Genomic DNA, 19,541 nt, shown 5'->3' on the forward strand with positions numbered 1-19,541 from the left:
GGCACTCAATAACCGGCCAGTCAGCAGTTGTTCCCCTCCAAAATTCCTGCCTGTCAGTTGTCCCATTTTCGATTCCATCAGATTTTGTGTATTCGCAGCAGCAAACGGTGGTATTATCATCAATTCCAGTGTCTGGCAAAGGTTCCACCTGCGCTCCGTCCCCCGGCCACTGTCCGCCCACAGCATCCCTTGGATTTCTTTCATCCGAGTTGGTCGTCCTTAAAATATTTTCGGAGCAATGTTTCCATAAATACACAACACAGGATCACAGGATGGGGAAAGTGGATATGGCGGTGGGAGTTGGAGTTGGAGGCCGTCAAGGGAACAAGGGACTCAAAAACAGGCACGCACCAAAATGCGGCACGCTTTGGGTGTGTGAGTGCTCGGTATCTTTGTGTGAGTGCGAGTGTGAGTGTGAGTGCGAGTGTGCCTGTGTGGGTGGCCATAAGCAACATAAGCAACAGCGAAGGAAGAATAAACAAAAGCTCTGCTCGGCCATTGTTTGCTTAGGAATACACACACACACACACACACACACACACACATAAAGCGAATACGCACACAGCGAAAAAAATCAAAATTCCGTGAACCACAGTGCGTATACGTAATACGGGCAGCAGTGCTAAAAATCGCGTTGCCCGAAATTGTATGAATAATAAAAGCCAAAAATTGGCCTTCGAGTGAAACGAAATGAAATTAGACAACATTTCAGATGACTTTCTGCTCTGTTTGGGTCTAAAATTGCCCGGGATTGTATTTTTGGCATTTCGGATTGGTTTTCGCAAAGTGGGATTGGGAATGGGAGTGAAAGTCGGAGTAGAAGTGGGTGGAACAAGGCGAAACCAGGACGAAGGGGCCAGTCGAGTCGACAATTTGTCAATTGACGCGCATCCAAGCGCTGGCAGCTCCTTCCGCCCCACTGCCTCTCAATGCCAGGACACCAAGTCAATTTTCATAGACATTTCACTGCAGTCCATCATTTTGCCCCGCCTCTTTTAGCAGCACCCTTTGGCACGGTCTTTAGAGCCTTTCGAGTCCATCTGGCTGGAATAAATACATTTGCTTCGTCTGGTCTGGTCTGCTCTGGTCTGGTCTGCTCTGGTCTGGTCTGCTCTTTTCTGGTCTGCTCCCGGCATGATCGTTCGTCTAATTGAGGCCGATTTGCAAAGTCCTTTTGTGCGACATCAAAGACTGGCAGGACTAGCAATCGGTGGTGGTGGCCAGCAGCTGCAGATGCTTCTCCTCGGGCAGCTGCACATTATCTGGCTTCTGTGGATCCTCTGGCTCCAGAGCAGGCTGCTCCATCTCCTCCAAATCCAGTTCCCGCTTTTCCATCCGCTGTTGAAGCTCTGCCTTGGTCCTTGACAGCCGCTCCGATTCAATGGGCTCCGTGGCCTCGTAGGCGTTTATCCAGAGCATGGCCGCCAGCGTGGTCATCAGACCGCCCATGATGGCCCACTCCCAGCGCAGATAGACTTCGGTGGAGACGCCGAGGTAGCGTCGCAGCACGAACTGGGTGGACAGGTGGAGGATGTGCTCGACGCTGCACCAGAGCCACAAAGCCAGGACCTCCATGAACGCCACGCCCAGTACCAGTTCGACGAGGAAGGCGGTCAGCCAGCCCATCCGGCGGCGATAGCGCGTGGGCAGGACCTCCATGTCGTGCAGGAAGTGCAGGATGGCGCAGTAGGCAATGTGGCCGGCATAGATGGTGCCGGGAATCACCGGGAATCGCTCGATGTCCAGCAGACAACTGCCACGCAAACCGAAGTGCAGAACACTGGCAATCAGCAGCACCAATGTGGAGGTCATCGTTGCGTTGTGGGGTATTGGAAATTTTTCAATTTTCCTAAATTTATTTTACGCTTTTCTTTTTTTGTAACCTGAAAAGTACAAGGCCGAAAGGTGTACGTGTGGTGTGTGTGCCAGCTTCAACTAGTAGTTGTGATTTGCCTATGTAAAGCTGGTTACCCGGGCTTTGAAGTTTCGAGCACTTTGGCGCGGAGTACGTGATCGAACGAAAACATTTGCTAACAAGGTAAAAACTGGTAACGAATGCACCTGCTCGAGCATACAACTGAGAGAATATGCTATCTATATCTGTTTTTCATTTTTCATTCCCATCAATACAACGGAGTTAGTAAACTAAAAAATGCAATACTGCTTTAAGGAACTATTAACTTTTTTCAAATATTTCTAACATCGATCGATTTCTGGCAATTCATTTAATTCCGAAAGTACAGAATTCATTGCTGTGTCGTTTTAATTAAAAACTGACCCTAATAAATGGTTTTCGGAGGCTAAGCGCTGGTAAGAAAAGTTGATAAGCTGCTGGCCATCAATCGCAATGTTCATGGCGAATCCTAATCTGTGTGTCAGTGCTTTCATAATTATTCATTTCGTTTTTCAATTGCCGCGGCGAGGAAACTTTCACCTTCAGACGGGGCTAATTCCGGGCTAAGCCATATTTCCAATTAATTGTAATTCGCTCTGGCGCAGACAATTTCCATGCATTTAGCAGTGCGCCAGGTCATTAGGTGACCCCCAGTTCTTCGCTGGCTGACCACCCCCCCGCCTCCCTAATCCCTTGTCACGCCCATTTATGTTCATAAATTATGCAGTCAACCTCTGATGCTCATTGACCCAGAGGAAGACCCCCTGAAGCCCCACTTTCTCAGTGGGGCAGCTGTCGAAATGTTATTTCTTTCCTTATTTCTGCCTCATTTTTTGCGCTGGAAAAAAGGGAAAAAGGGAAAAGCGGGCGGGGAAAACCGTTTGATCCCTTCCGGCTTAGCTGGGACTAAAAGTAGAGCACGACGAAAATAAAATTAAAAAAACAGACTGACAGCGGGTGGGTTAATCGGAAGTGGAGCTGCTGGACTGAGACTGGAGGCGATAACTCATTGGACAACTCAGCGCCAGAGACAACTTTAAATTTATTACAAGCCAGGCCCAGAATTATGTATTTTCCGTTAATGTGTCTCCTTTTTTTGTTTTTCTGGACATAAGCGCAAGATACTTCTTCGATCGGCTTTGGTTTTGAGCAGCACAATATTTTGCATTGGGAGTTGGCTTTGATTAAAGGGATAGATACAATCCCCAGTCAATTGGGATTTTTGTTGTTTTCTGATTTCGGGCAGCTTGACTTGCTGCCTGCCGTCAGTCCATTGAAAGTTTTGTTTTCCGGATTCCCCAGCCCCGCCAACGGAGCACGTACAATGGACTCGGGGAAATGGGAAATCTGTGGAAACGGGGGAAAACGGGGGAAATCTGGGGAAATGGTGAAATGGGGACATGGGAATGTGCCATCCCCTAAGAACGCACACTATTTGCTTATGCAGATTTCGACCAACATTTCGCATTTGTTTTTTTGGCAAACAGCAACAGCGGCAGAAAGTGAAATGTGAAATGTTGCAACAAAAGGGGTCACCAGATTTTTCTGATATCATATGATATATGAGATATGGGCCCTTTTGTCTCAGCCACTTGCCACTTGCCACTCTCAGCTTTGGCATACATACATATATATATTTATGTTAAATTCATGATATTTAAATTAGTTAGCCAACAGTTTGTCCTTGGTCCCTCGTCGGTGCCCTGACCTTTGCCCCTTGGGTTTTGCCGGCCGCACAAAAGGCCACCCGGCTGCAGTGGCCAAACATTCAATTATGAGGCCTCCAGTCTTCGAGTCTTCGAGTCTTCGACTTTCTGTGTGCCTGACTTTGACTTTGGCTCTGGATTTGCAGCTCCAGCTTCTGGCCTAAGCTCATCTGCCATTAGCATTTCCAATGCCACGCATGGAGAAGTGGAGGGATATCAAACTTTTACCATTTGCCTGCGAGCGGCAAACGACAAAAAGCAACGCAAGCTGGCAAAAGTTTGCCATCATATATCTTGTCAGTGTGCGATGCATACGTTATCGGCGGAGCCCTTCCTTCTTTCTAGCAAAATCTGACCCCTGACCCCTGACCCACACCTCCTCAGCCCCTTGTATTTGCCGCACTGGTCAAGTAAATGAGTTTTCCTGCGGCTTTTCCACATTTGTTTTTGCGTGCCTTGCCATTTGACAGATCAAAGACCGACTAATACACAAGCAAACAACAAAAACACACACACACACACAAACACACACACGCACACACACTCGCACAGATCGGATGCCGCATCGGAAATGGATATTTAATTAAAGTTCTACGCTTTGTCGTCGACTTCTCTTTGCTCTTTGTCTGCCATTCGAATTTCCCCGATAGAAAATTGAAATTGCCTAATGCTAAAATGATGGCCACACAAAGGTGAGCAAACATTTCCCTCGACTCGTATCACATGTCGCTGGAAATCAGTGCTTCGGTTCTACGAGTTGGTTCCCCACCACCAGTTACTTTATAAGGAATTATTCAAGAAATTTTCCATTGTGTGCTCAGTTTAAAAATAAACATTATTTTAGGCTGCTATTTCATTATATATATAGCTAATAAAGTGGAAAGATAATTCTGCAAATAATGACCAACAAGAGGCATTTGCTTTAAGCACATTTATATATATAAAAGAAAGTTAACACTAGGCAACTAGCTACTATACGAATAGTTGTGTTATTACTGGGGACACTGGCAACTTAAGTGAGTACCTTTTCTGCCAGTGCAGCCACTGGAGTTCAGAGGGCAAAGCGGCGGAAGTGGCGCACGGGAAGGCAAGTTGTTCTGGAGACAAACTTTATGACTTTTATCTGAGCTCAAGTTTTGAGTCAACCTAAGACATCTTCGAAGAAGCTTCGATGCTGAGCCCCCTTCGAAAAATAAATTTCCTGTGCCAGCCATTAAAAGTAGGGCCACCCAAGCCAGCCACCCAATTCTCATCAGCTGAGTTCTCAAACTGCCTCGCGGCCAAATGCATAAATATTTCCACTGTCAGTGGAAAGGCGCCACGCCTACGTTCTACCGCCCCCGTCTCCAAGTCCTGTCCAAAAAGGGATGAGTGGCAAAAACACTCATTTATGTCTCACAAACACCCGGGTGTCTGGTAGACACTTGAGTGTCTGTGGCAACATAATTACCGAAAAACGAAATTGATTATGCCCAAAATCGGTAGATAGCCTCATTTTATTGCATTCTCTTTACAGAAATTTAAAGAACACAAAATAGACATTTTTTTATATATATTATTATTTGCTTTGTTAAAATGTTTAATATTTGCTTTCCATATTTAACTTTATAAATGTATAATTTATTTCTCTATTCTCACCATTTACTCACCCCTTTCCTAGAGCTCTTTCCACGTCAGAGCTGAGAGCAGGTTGTAGCTCCTGGAAAGTAGGTAGCTCAGCCACTTCCTCCAGTAGGTTGTTGATATCCTCTGCTGCCACATAAAATCACTGCACCACTCACTCACATTTAGTATTTTTTACTAAAAAAATATCGAAAAAGTGGTTTGCTTATGTAGGACTTTTGAGAAGCGCAGAGAAGGGCACTTATATTTTGGTATTTTTTAGTATTAAGTATTTAGTATTATTTAGTATTTTGTATTATTTGGTATTTAGTATTTAGTATTATACATTATTTCCTTTTAATGTAAAGTAATTCTTTCAACTATTTCGAGAGTTGCGTTTGGGTAATGCAATTGCATTTTTTGCAACTATTTCGGCTTAAGTAAATAAGCTGCTTAAAATGTCCATATGCGCACTCATGTTTTCGTTTCACTCCCCTTTTTGTTCGAGTGTAGCGGCCGCTTAAAAAACTTCAACACCGCCATTTCCATATACATTTAAACATTTATTTGGGAGGCTGTTCACGTTGCCGGCCCATGAAGGAATATGGTACTATACATATATATAGGAGTATAGGATGTGGGCGTGGCTCTAAATTTGCATATTTGCAGAAAAGCAGCGCAACGCAACGCAACGCAAAAGTGTCATAAAAATTCAACATTTCAATGAAATGGGAGAAGTCGGAAAACAACAACAGCCGCCGGCGGTCAATGGGATGGGTAAAAGTCTGGACAGCCAAATATAAGGGCAATAAAAATGTTATATGCCGGCAAAAGTCGGGCCAGAGATAACAAACGATGTCCGGCAGGAATTTTAGAAAAATGCCACGTCTTAAAGCACCAACAGAAGCCAGAATCTCTGTATTGAGCTTTAGGAACAGAACACATCTTTTTTATTGAGCTATCGAAATTACTCGGAACACCAAGTGAATAATTTGCTAGAGTGTTTGAATTACTCAACTCCTTACTTCGAAATCTGGCAGCATTTGATTTATTATTTATTCATTAGCTAATCTGTTGCTATTAACAGCTCCATAAATAATTTGCTCAGTGGTTTCTCACTCAATAAACAGAAAAATATGTCCATAATTTTGTGCACTGATCACATTGTACTGCAATTGCAGCCAATTAATGGGAGACGAAAAAAATCCGCTTGTCACGCCAATATTTTCGCACCGAATTATGTGGCATCTATTGTTCGGGACATGGAACATAGAACATCGCCGAACTCATGTTTATTTACGAAATGGAAATCCGCGATATATAAGCATCCGGTCCGTTTCCCGTGTTTTGTTTAATCAGTTTTGCAGCGCATTCTAGTCGGTCTTTTGGGTGTTTCGGGTGTGAAATGCTGGGATGCTGGGATGCTGGCTGCCTTTCGCCGGATTTTTGCATAATGAAATTGAAACACGGCGCACAAAGTGAGCTGCGATGCCGACATCATCGAGTTACAAATTCGTTTACGTTTACGTTCCCTTCTCTTTATCGCTCGCCAATGGCGGGCGGAAAATTCAGGAAAATGCGCGGAAAAAAAGGACAGCACAACACAGTCGTGGCGCGGAAATGTTGTACGTTTTTCTCACTTCTTCTTTTTTTTTTTTTGCCTCTATTTGGCTCTTTTGCTGTGTTTGGCTGTTTGGCTCTCGGGCCTTTGTTTTTCGTGGCAGATTGCGTCAGATATTAAATTTATTTACGCGAAATTCGCACGTCGAGCGCTCTCATATTGTGCCGCCACAAAGCACAAAACACACAGTATACAGTATACAGTACACAGAGCATACAGTACACAGAGCATACAGAGCATACAGGACATACAGAACACAGTATACAGTACGCATGTATTGGTGCCCAATTGCTGGCCAGCAAAGGGGCGATGGCAGAGGGGCGTGGCAGCAGCCTGTGATACCCTAGACAAACACAAAATGGCTTGTTGTTGCTTTCGAAAATTTCTCCAGTGACAGTCACATGATTTAGCGACAAAGTTTGCCTGCTCTCAAAGTCCTTGTTTCGAAAAGTAGGCTGCAAAATTCCCTGCAAAACAGAGTCCTGTTTGAGATAGAATCTGACTTAATGAGGAAACATGGGCTTGGTTGGACGGGCATAATAGGCTGTGCGTGAACACTGATAAAAAAAAATGAGGCCAGTTTCCATTGCTTATCCAAATACGGATTTTGTATTATACGAAATATTAAAGGTACTCCAGTCGCACCTTTTATGCAATGGAAAGGTGGAAAGTCGGAAAGTTGGAAAGGCTCTCTAATTGCAAATCCGTCAAAATGGTCTTTATTCGGCAAAAGGTACTCGAAAGCCCTAAACGATCCACTTAGGTTGAGTGGCCATAAAAATGCAGTAATATTGTTGCATTTTCGTTAACAATTTTGTGTTTATAATTACCAGCAGAAAACAAGAGCAACTGAAATGCAACTGAACCCCCCTACGGAACGCAACTAAGGCAGCATTTTAAGTGCATTTGGACAAAAACCGGAACAATCCGAGGGGAGAAAGCCTCTTGTTTCCAATTAATATTTTTTCCGCTCCATGCTGCGCGTTGTTGGCGCTGTTTTGGCGCGGATTACCAACTCAAAAATGCGAGCATATGTACGAGGAAAAAGGGCTGCACTGAGCGAATTCTATCATTTAGGAAGCAGTAACGAAATTTTAATCCAATATAACTCCACTTTTCTTACTACGTTTTTAATTATTAACTAATTGAATATTTTTCTTATACTAACTTACGTTTCCTTTGCATGAAATTGTTAACCAAAATGTTAGTGGGTTTGTTTTTCGAGTGCAGAAGCAATGGCGAAAAGCGTCCATGGCAAAGGGATTACTTTTCAATTAGGCACTAGCCAGGATCCGGATCCGAAACAAAAAGAGCCTGGTAGCACAGCAGCAAGCTGATTGGGTCGGATCCGACTTATTAGGTGCCCGAGATGCTGATGAGTCCTGAAAGCTGCCAGATTATTCAGATAGCTAGCATATATGTACATATACATATGTATGTTTGCTCCCCAAAAAGTGCAACAGTGCAACACTGGAGTATCTTGGGTTACTCGTAATACGAATAATTTTAAGCTGCTGATTATCTGTATGCCCCGTTTATTCAGGGGGCAAAGCTGCAAATAATTGGGAAAAATGGCTCATTCGGTTGGGGGGGGGCATAAATAGCCAAAGAACAGCACATTCGCATGCCCCAAAAATATGCATATGAGTGCAAAATGCGCTTTAAGGCCATTCACAATTAATTGAACTGTTTGTGGGCTTGAGGAGGCGGCATTGGCGGCATTTTGGTCTGCATAACATTGCAATTTAAATGTTTTCATTGCCTGGCTTAATTTATGGCTGCCGGAGGCCAGGCCAAAACGAAACGAATATAAAATATTTAATAAGCATACGAGCAACTCGGCCAATATGATATGCACACGGGGTGCAGGGTGCGGGTTGCGGGGTGCGGGGTGCAGTCCTGTTACTGCCTGCAAGGATGCAGGATGTTCGCAGCAAGTGAGCGAGCGAGGAGGAACTGCATCGTGGGCATACAAATCCTGGCACAACTTGAGCTGTAAGTGACGTGAGCAGCTTGCACTCGTCCCCTTTGCCTTCTGTTTTTCCCCTTTTGCCATTTGCCCAGCAGCTGTCAGTCGTCAGTCGTCGTTGGGCTTGGTTTTAGTCCTGATCCTGAGTCCTGAGCGGATGGAACTTGTCGGGACATCCTTTCGTGGCAAATGGCTGTCAAATCTGCTTGCATTTTTCATGATGATACCGCCGAGTGCCGTTCTCACTGGGTCGTAAACTAAGAAATTCCATTTGCTTGTTGCTCCCTTGCAGACCGCATACTTTGGCATTACGTACTTAGCGTCGGAATCGACTCAGGACAACGGGCGTCCAGGACATCAGGACACCAGGACACCAGGACATCAGGACCTTGGCCAGGACCTCCGAACCCAAGAGGCTGAACTCCTCGGACCACCGGAGTGGTCGGCCGATTGGTAAGTGTGTATTCATTGGTCAGCAGTTGAATGCACGGCGGTCCCTTGATTTCGTTCGGGTTAATTAAAACACAGAATACACTCTGACAAAATGCCATTTAATCTACTCAGCAAATGCCGAAAAAAAAAGCAGGCGGCAAATTAATTATGCGCATATTTGTGGCCTCGACAACAATAACGCCAAGACAGTCCGAACTTTGCCGAAAAACAAAAATGAAAATAAAAAGGCTCATTGTGATTTGCATTTTCGTCCTTGTCGCCGTGCCATTTATGACAGATTTGTGCGGAAGGACCTCCCTCTGCGCCAAGTGCCGCTGCCTGGCAACCCTCTAATGCGGTGGGTGGTCTGGTTGGGGGTGTGGATGGGGGTGTGGGTGTGTCTGCTGCTTTGGGGGTGTTCTTGGGTGTAGCCGTCTATTAATTACAACAACAATCCACTGCTAATCAGCAGGGAAAGTCCTGGAAAGTCGCAGTGGGAGAGTGAAGAGTGAAGTGAAGGGGCGGGCGGAATTAAAGCGTCTTCGGTGTTTAATGAGCCGCTGAGTCGCATAAATTTCCAAGTGGCGACTGTACTTTTCGGCACTACAAGAAGCGCAGTCAAGATGCTTAACCCTCGAATTGCCTTACTTTTTTCCACCTTCAAAGTTAATGCCCGGAACAGCGCTGAGGAAGTGGAAGAAGTCGAAGTGAAGAAGCCGAGTTAAATTCGTCTTTTATTTTATTCAACCACCTTATCTGGGAAAAAGTCAATCAAATGTTTACTCGAACTCAAAATGATTTACTACTAGCTAGTAAAAATGTGAGTTTGATAAATGAAACAAAGAGTGCATATCTCATCAGCTTCGCATGGTAATCAGGGTTCAGTATAAAGTATAGAAAAAATCAGCTGTTTAAGCCCACAAATTCTACATCCTTTTGGGAAACTGTGCTTTTTGTTGGACCATCTCATGTAAAATAATATTTCTTGGTAACTTGTGTGAGACTCACTGGCTCATTTAGGCCGCCATTCAAGTAACCCTCGCATTATCCTGGCTTAGCTGCCATTCAATCAATACGCTAATGGTTCACTTATAAACATAATTTGGAATGTACTTAAGTGCCCCCACTTTTTGGCCACACAAACATCCTGCGATATGTTTTGGCATATTAAATATTGATTGGGGTAGATCGGCTTTTGCATTATTAAAACGAGACTTATACAACTAATCAAACTTATGCAATTATCGCTGCTGGCTATTCAGTTTAATGAGCATTTATCTGCTGGGCGGTAGGAAAAAACCAAAACCAAAAACAATAACATAACTCCCATTAAATTCGACTGAAATTCTACTGAAATTCGCCAGACGATTGGCGCATGAAAATAGCCCCAATCGGCATACACTCATAAAATATAATGCCTTTATTTTCACTGAAATATCCGAACGAACTAAATTAAATTTGGTACTTGCGTAAATAAAAATTAAATTGTCAGAAGTTTCAGTTTAAAGGGTAGCATTTAAAATTTCTTGGCAAACAAAAAAGCAAACACCCAAACTATTCTAGCAAAATCTTGAGTAATAAAACGTTTGCAAAACACATTTATCGCTGGCAACTTGCCAAAATAGTTGGGGATTTAAATTGTCCAAGTGTTTTTGATTGGGCCTGCAAGTGGTAAGAATAATCAGGCCGAAATGATTTAAAAACTTTTCCCAGAAATTATTGTGTGAAATGAGAACACAAAACACAGAACACAGAACTCAGAACTGAGAACTAAATGGCTTAACAGTTGAGCGGTTGGACCGTGTGATTCCCCGGAATGAAATAAAAGTCAGCGGAAAAAAGCGCGAAAGTAATATTTGGGCAAGTTGGTAGCGAGGGCCGCGGCAATAATAATAATAATAACTCACAAATAAATATTGAAATGGAAAATGGAAAATGGAAAACGGAAAAACCTGCTGGCCATATCAGTTGAGCGTAAGGAGCGCGGAAAAGTCGGCCAGTGAATGGAAACGAGGGCAAGGAAATAAACAAAGCCAAAATGAAATGAACTGTAATCAATTTCCAGTTCGGTTTTCGGGGTGGGAGGAAGTGGGTGGTGATGGGAGGTGGCTGGTTTATGGGTGGGTGATGGACAAGGAAGAGGCGGCGGCGGCAATGGCAGCAACGATAATATCCCTGGCAATTTATCGTAAGGTCCTTCTGCCTTGAACAGCCAAGCCAATTATTAACATTTTCGCTGGAAAAGAGCCAGTCAAAAATACACACATTTATATATATATGTATTTATATATAAATGTATAAATAAAATACAAGTTGACCCGGACCGCAAAAGTGAAAAGAAACATTAACCTGGGCGACAGCGCCTATACATATTTCACCACCTATAAAGAAAGGTCTCTAAGCTGCGCCGCCACCCTGGAAAAGCATTTCACTGAAAGAAATACATATTGAAAAGAATAATACTAAGCCTATTTATATTCTATTACAGCTGTAAATTGTTGCTTAAAATATTCCCTTAAATGTGCTTGAATTACAATTTATTGTTTAGCTTTTCTTTCATTGGCATTCAATTGTGTGTGTTCCCATCGACTTGGTGTGTGGTATCATATAGTATTTTTGATTTGGCCCACTCGTGTTTTCCCAGTCCCTTACTGGCCACCTCTGTCACACTTTTTTTGTGTAATTTCAAATGCGAATTTCAAAAGTCTGCGAAAGTTTGCCACAAATTTCTCGTTCGCTTTTTGCCTTTTAACGATTCAACTTTTGTTAGCTTTAGCGGCGTGGCCGATTTTTCTTTTTAATTTGGCATGGCCAGTGAAATTTATGAAATCCCGCACAGTTGCCGATAACGGTCGAGTGGCCAGTAGAGGTGCTCTAGGGTGGTTCAGGGTGGACCAACTGCAGCCATGAACGAAGTCCGAATCAGAACGCAAGTGCCCAACCGAAAGTATCTCGTGTTGGCTCTCTGTTCTTCACGGCAGCTCATTTTCTTGCATTTGTATGCACCAACTGGTAATTAATTTCCACAGCCAATACGTCCAAGTGCCGAGAAACACTGAGAAAAAAATCATTGGTCAACTTTATTTCGTTCGAATTGGATTGAAACTCGCAATGAAACTCTATTAAGATAAGGAGGGTGGCAATATATGATTAGTTGGTTAGAAAGCATACCGAAATCATGTGTTTAATGTACAAATTCAGTCATAAAGAACATAACACATTGTAAAATTATACACTTAAGAATAATATCAAGTTATAAAGAAAGGAAAACTATTTGGTAACCATGTTCTTAGACCATAAAGTCTGCCGTAAAGAAGCAAATCAAACTTTGATTTGGCCACAACTGCTTTGCCTTTTCTCTCAGTGCACCCATTCACGGTTGAGTAAGTTAGCTACACTCTACGCCTGTACGAGTATATGTGCTGTGAGCTATGGGTGGTGGGTGGTGGGTGGTGGACTCCTCCCTGTCCAGTCTGCAGCCTCGTTTCGCCTGGTTATTCTCGGCACATGCAGCAGCGCACTTTATCAATTTTATGTCGACTATAATTGCATTAAATTGAGTTTCTGCCAGCGAGCCGAGCCCAGACGCATGCCACGCCCCCCCTGCCCCCGCCCACTTGGTACCCGATTCCCGATTCCCGATTCCCGATTTCTGATTTCCCAACCGATGCGATGGTAGCGCTGTGCATATATTTAATGGCCATATTAAAAAGTTGCCTGCAAATGAAGTTATTGTTTAAAACGGGCGGCAACAAATTTATGAGCTTGAGAGGCACCCTAAGTGAGTTGGCATTAAAGCAATCTGCTGGAGACACTCCTGCAGCAGGTTTCAGCTTCCATTTTCCATCTTCCATCTTCCTGGTTCCAGCTTCCTGGTTCCTGCTCCACAGGAGGCGTGGCCAGTCGGCAAGGAAGCGAATTTATTGATTCGGCAAGGCGAATGGCACACGACGAACATGACACCGCATGAAAATCTGACAGCAGACGGGGCAATGAGAAATTGAAGGCATCGTGCGAATGGAGGTCCTGTGTGCCAGGACGTCGGTGGGCGTGGCACGCACATCAAATGACAAACGAGTTGCCGCTGCATTATTGAATTAAACGCAAAGGACACCTCCTTGGCTGGTGGTTAATAAGCCAGGCGGATCGCCAATTTATTGGCCATTGTATTTGCCCATGTGCAGGCTGTTTGGCATTGGACTTCGGCAAAGTTCGCAGCTGAGGGTCTTAAAAGTTCCCGGATGCCGCCTGCACTGGGCGAAAAAAACGTGTGTACTTCCCTTTTTGAACGGCCACTTTCCAAAACTTGTGTCCCTTGGGCCAATGTCCTACGAACATCAAGTGTTTGGACAAGGGTGCCATTTCAATTTGCCACGACAGGCACAGCATTTACCATATTTATATCTTCAGTTTCTACCTGCCATTCTTTGAATGAAGAGGGTATTTGTATGCAAGTTAATGTGGGGCTTAGTCTTTAAAGGTAGTAGCAATTTTGGTATATTTTCGGAGTTGGGAATAACTTTCCATATTTTAGGCAGCTTATTTATTTGGTGCTCTGTCCTGGGAAACACAAATATTTATTAAACTTGGAATGGCAAAACAACATCGACATTTATTATGCAAGATATTGCCTGGCGGTAAAACGAAGTTTAGTCATGGAGCTCCACTTTAAATTTCGCTGTATGATTGCTATGTGGATCTTTATGCTTACAAATAGATAGGTGTACTTGCCCCCTTTTTTGGCGCAGTGCCTGCGGAAGATGGCCAGTGCTCTTAATGCTCCATCCACCATCCACCAGTTTGGGCATCCAATTGGGCCACTACGATCTGAAGACCAGCAATTTCAGAGCTGGTAAGCAGTTGCTTTGACTAATTTGCGCTGGCCCCCGATTGCGGCCCGTATTTAAATGAATTTCCCCACCATCCTTCTCGTTCTCGTCCTCGTTCTCGTCCTCAGCTCGTTCGTCCTTTTGCTCATCGCCGGCGTTATAACGGTCTATTTAATTGTAGCCAAGACCGAGACAGGGCCGCCTGAATTTTGTGTTTGTAGCCATCTAATGAAGTTGCCCGCAGTGGAGAGCTGGTGCAAAAAATAAAGGAGCAAAACCGGCTGAAAAAGACGCACACGGCGCAATGGGAATGGAAATGGGCCATGGAACGGAATGGTGATGGGTATGGGGATTGGGATGTAGATGTAGATGGAAGTGGAGGTACAGATGGAGATGGGGAGAGGGGCGGAATGGGGCTGAGAATGGGTCTAGGCCAACAGCAGTTGCCTAGGACCCTCATTTATTTTCACTTTAATCAAAGTGTATGGCAACGAGGCAACAACGATGACGAAGCGGCTCCGACCGCAGATGCTCGATGCTCCACGCTTCTCGATTCACGGGGAAAAGCGGAAAAGTGGAAAAGCACGGCGAAGAGCGGGGGGTGGGGAGGGGGGGGTGCTGCGAAAATCGGAGAAGGTGGCTGGCTGATGATGGAGGAGGCTGAACAAATTTGGCTTGGCATGCCCAAAAGAATTCTAAAGCGTAAAATAACAAAGAGCGAACGACGGGCAAAGCAAAGGCATAGCCGCCTGTTTCCTTTTCCATCCAAGAGCAAGGATAAGACCGAACGGAGAAAGTAGTTGTGTTTTAATGCGAGCACCGTGCTACACGTTATCCTTTCAGGCTGGAAACAAAAGCAAAACCCACAGAGATTGGACTCCTTTTTCTGCACCATCTTTTCCGCCCCCCGCTAAATGGAAAAAGTAAGCTAATTAGTTAATGAAAGATATTTTCCTTTGTTCGAGAGAGCCGCAACGTCCTTTGGCGAACTGCACGAAGCGAAACGGGCACGAATAAGATACCGAAATTGATTTCACGGGGGAATCCCCTTTATGCTTCCATTGTTCTGGCCCTTCGACCCACTCGTCCACCTTTTGCCAGCAAACTCCGCTCTGCAGAGAAAGAAAGATGCGTTCCAAATGTGGAGAAAAACCACATCAATAGGCCGTAAAACACCACTGAATACTTGACTTCCATCGAAAAGTCTGTGTAAGAACTCAAAAACTCTTACTAAATTATAAAATGTATACATTCAAGGAATTCCTTAAAATATTATTGAACGAGTCATCTTCAAATTCTTTCCACTTTACTTGAAACTTCCTGAGCAGCAGCCTAATAAAACATTTTTTTTTTGGCATTTCTGCAAAAGGAATTTAATGCCGATTAGGAATCCTGCGTAAGCTAACCCTTTTTCGCACTCTTCAAGTACTTTTATGTCCATTGAAAATTACAAACTCTTCAAGTACTTTTATGTCCATTGAAAATTACAAACGCTCGTAGCTCAAGTCGTTCTAAATTTCTGCAGGTGCAGAAAAATTATTGCCCACTTTTGCGGGTCCAGCGAAGTTGGCCGTGTGTAGGCGTAGGCATCTGTAATATATGTAAAGTGCAGACCCTGGGCACACAGTCCCCCTCACCCCTCAACTCCTGCCACGCCCCCTTGCCCCTTTTCGCTGCCACGTCAATTGTGGAGCTGGTTTGCCTTTGTTTGGCAATTTCGCCCCGTTCGCTGCTCATTTTGCGCTTTCTTTTCTTCCTTTGTGCCCCAATGCATAATTCTGCTTGCCTGCCCCCGCATTTTCCCCCCGCATTTCCCGCGCTTTTCCTCGCCTTTCCCCCGTGGAAAAATCCCTGTGGGTGACCAGTGTCCAGCACTTTGTTGCGCTTTCTGGTCGCTGGTCAGCGGCCCGTGAGCTCTATGCCCTTTTGTAATGCAAAATTGCTTTGCTTGAATAAATCATAAGCTTAAAGCGCCGCAGTCCCGTTTAAAGTCAGCTGGCAATGTCCTTCGACTTTCCTGGCCATCTTTTCCCTACCATTCGATGCAGATTAGGTGCAGGAGAGATGTCCCGCAGGTCTGCTGCTTCGCCACTCATTAAACACCCTTTAACCCTTTAAAGTAAAATGGTATTCCAGATAACCCCACAGCTTTTAAAGGACTAATGCGGGGTGGAGTGATTTCTTTTAACTTTACAGGCCACTTAAATTGCTATTTTGATACAACATAAATTTGGCATATGTTGCAATTATACATAATAAATATCTATTCGATTGTGAGATACAGATAATGAGGACTTTTCATTGGCAAATGAGTACTGACATAATCTGGCAGATAGTTTTAAGTTTTTACAAAGGAAGTATCCCACATAGAGAACTATTTTTAATTAGAGCATACTATAGATTTTATAGATTTTTTCTAATGCGTTTCTCCATGACTTCCTGAGTTCAAGACTCTTCCCTTTACCTGGACATACCCCTATTCCGATAGAGAAAGGTATTAACCAACATATAGTCTCAATTTGCATAGAGTCTGGCTTGTGGGCCATCACTTACGTGGACATCCGCAGTGATAAAAGCCGTCCGAGTTCCTTTTTTTTGGCTGACAAGTGTGCGAGTGTGGCTGTTGGGAGTCTGTTATCCTTTTCCGCTCAGATTGCTCGGCGAGGTTGGCTTTTCTTTTGCCTCTTCCATTTGCGACTCACTGTTCTGCGACTCACTGTCTGTGCTCAATTTAGACGCACTTTACTTTTTCTGCATTAGAACAAAAAATCATTGGGTAGAAGAAATAACAGGACATGACAGCCTCCTGCCGAGCCCTGCAGAAAATTGAGCGTGCAATTTGGCTTTTCTTTTCAATAATTTTCCATTAGACAAGAATACGAACCACGCAGAAAAAAACACACACACACACACACACACAAAAAACAACAATAAAAACCGACAATGGAGAGGGGAAAAATCGAATGCGTTGGCAAAAAAAAAAAAAGGGGCAACCGCCTGGCCAATGGCGGTGTGAATGATGATGAGGGAATCCACGGGGTAGATGACTTGCTCACACTCACACACATTTACTTCTGTCCCCCGTGTTCGCAAGTGTGTGTCCGTATTTCTATATATATACATATATATGGGGGTTATATATACACTTGTATAGCAACGATGCGAACGAGGATGACGACGATGTGGCCGACGACGACGACGACGACGACGACACTTCTGGTTCAGTGAAGCATAAGAAATTCTCGAATGAATCGCTCTGTTGACGCTTGAGTAGACTTGAAGCGATAAGCGGTTTTTGTCCCATATACAAAAATATATCTAGTCGCGATTCCCTTTGTCTACCGGCCCCTGGTATCCTAGTATTCTAGTATCCTGGTATCCTCGTATCCTCGTATACCGGTATCCTGCCGCCCAGCACCCTACCATCCATCTGGTGCACCCATTCAGACAATAACTTAAAGCTTGGGCAAGAGCTTCCGATTTGCTTGGACAAATTCCGAATCGTTCTGCGCTTAACCCCCGAGAAAAGGTTTCTTTGACCCCTGGATGCAGAGATGGGAGTGTAGAAGCTGTATTAAACGTGCACTTCAGCATTGCCTGAAGTATACAAACAGCTCGATGGCTAATGGGAAAGCCATTATATCAGTGGAACCTCACTGCTAATTGTCCTTAAAGTCCCGGGGGCTAAAAAGTCACAAGGCTTAATAATATGATGGGCCCACGCTGCGTATACGCTATACGCGATGGTTGCCACGCGAATTGCTCATACGCCCCGTTGCCGCTGCCCTGGGCACGAAAGCAAACCATACCGCGCTCTCCTTGCTCCTCCGCTCCTCCTCCTTTGCCGCTGCAGAACGCCGTCCTAATGGAATTAATCAACTGTCATGCTGATGTCGCACAAATGTAAAAAGTTCCTCTGGCGGTTGGCGACGGTGTTGTCGCTCCTGTTCATTGGCACTAGTGTCAGATGTTTAAAGTTTCGGACAGCGGAGCCGCCGCATAACTAGTTAACAAGCATTTGCCGCAGGGCCTCGCAGGCGATTGCACGCGACAGGACGAAAGGACGACGGGGGGGACAGGGGGGACAGGAAGATACGAGGATAGGACGACAGGGAAGCCTGAGGACGAGGCATTACGATACAAGGACGACGATGCCCATTAAATTGTTGATCTTGGCCAGGCGACAGCATCTGTTCAATACCGCAGGCGACACATAGAAGGCAGCACACACACACACACATACACACACACACACACACACGCATACACACACACTCGCACATATGGACAGTGGCAGGACCCGTTTTTGGTGTCGTGATTCTTTTCGCCCCTGGGGCAACATGTGTCTATGTCTACATGCCGCCGTGTGTGTTCGTGTATCTGTGCCATCCTGCCATCCTGCGATAGTACTATCCTGCTATCCCGTTATCCTGCCATCCCGGCCGGGCTAAATCTGAAACCAATTTGCTTACCATCCCCGCCGCCGCAGCCGCCTGCATTCTATTTCAGCGCAGCCATTGCCACTCAATTTGAATTATGGGCACGGGTCAAAGCTATGGAAAATGTGATATCGTGGCTCCCCCGAGGCGAGCCATCGCGATGCCATCGGAAGAAAGGAAGCCAATGGGTTAGCTCTATGCTGTTTCCTTGTCCTGGATGCTCCTATCGTGTGCAATAGTATCCGTTAGAGGCCCACCTGTGTTCATATATTTATAGTTTCTAGGCAAGCATTTTGATTACATTACTTATTTGTGCACCCCTATACACACAGTACAATGCAATCATTATCTTTCCTTGATTAATCATTCAAGTCAAGTCAATTGACTGTACAATCCTTTGGATTACGCCTTTCCCAGGAAAATTTAAGACTTAAACGGCACTTTGCGATGTGAGAACTTTGAAGGCAAATACACTTATTAATAGGACGAACTCAAGGGTTTGGAGTGAGTCCAAGGAGCCGCAGGGGTTGTCCCTACCGCATTCGGTGGCTTGGCCTTGGCACCCAGCTCCTCCAGCTCCTCCAGCTCCTCCTGCTCCTCCTGCTCACCCCTTCCAAAAATGGTGCTAAGCGAGTTTCGCCCTACTTTGCCCCACTTTCCTCCGCTTTCCTCCCGACCACACGCGACTCTCCACGATGGCGTTGAAAATAATTACACTTGCTGATTTATTGAGTGTCGTGTGGTGCGGCGGCCAATGGGGAAATGGGAAAAGTGGGGAAATGGGGAAATGGGGAGAGTGGGAAAAGTGGGGAAATGCCTTGCACTGGCCGGATGTTGTTAATGAGGCACGACATTGGCTGGGATTGCTCGGATTGGATTGCAGTGGCCACGTCATATTATAAGCGCCCCAAGGTTGAGTGGGGTCAAGTGATTAGACCCACTACCGCGACCTGGCAGTGAGTAATTGCGTTCGCCGGCCAAAAGTAACTGGAACCTCACTACAGACGCTCGTGTCAACCACTGCGAACCAATCCCGTCGATATTGGTGC

General features: G+C 44.9%; 1 protein-coding gene across 1 annotated transcript; it reads right to left on the reverse strand.

The window, feature by feature from the left end:
- Nucleotides 1-713: 713 nt before the first annotated feature.
- LOC120456415 lies at nt 714-1,964 on the reverse strand. Its single transcript, XM_039643247.2, has one exon. The coding sequence runs from the start codon at nt 1,810-1,812 to the stop codon at nt 1,201-1,203; it is 612 nt and encodes a 203-aa protein (XP_039499181.1). The 5' UTR covers nt 1,813-1,964; the 3' UTR covers nt 714-1,200.
- Between the last annotated feature and the right edge of the window lie 17,577 nt (nt 1,965-19,541).

This window comes from Drosophila santomea, chromosome X, assembly GCF_016746245.2.
Source record: "Drosophila santomea strain STO CAGO 1482 chromosome X, Prin_Dsan_1.1, whole genome shotgun sequence".
Classification (NCBI taxonomy): Eukaryota; Metazoa; Arthropoda; class Insecta; order Diptera; family Drosophilidae; genus Drosophila; species Drosophila santomea.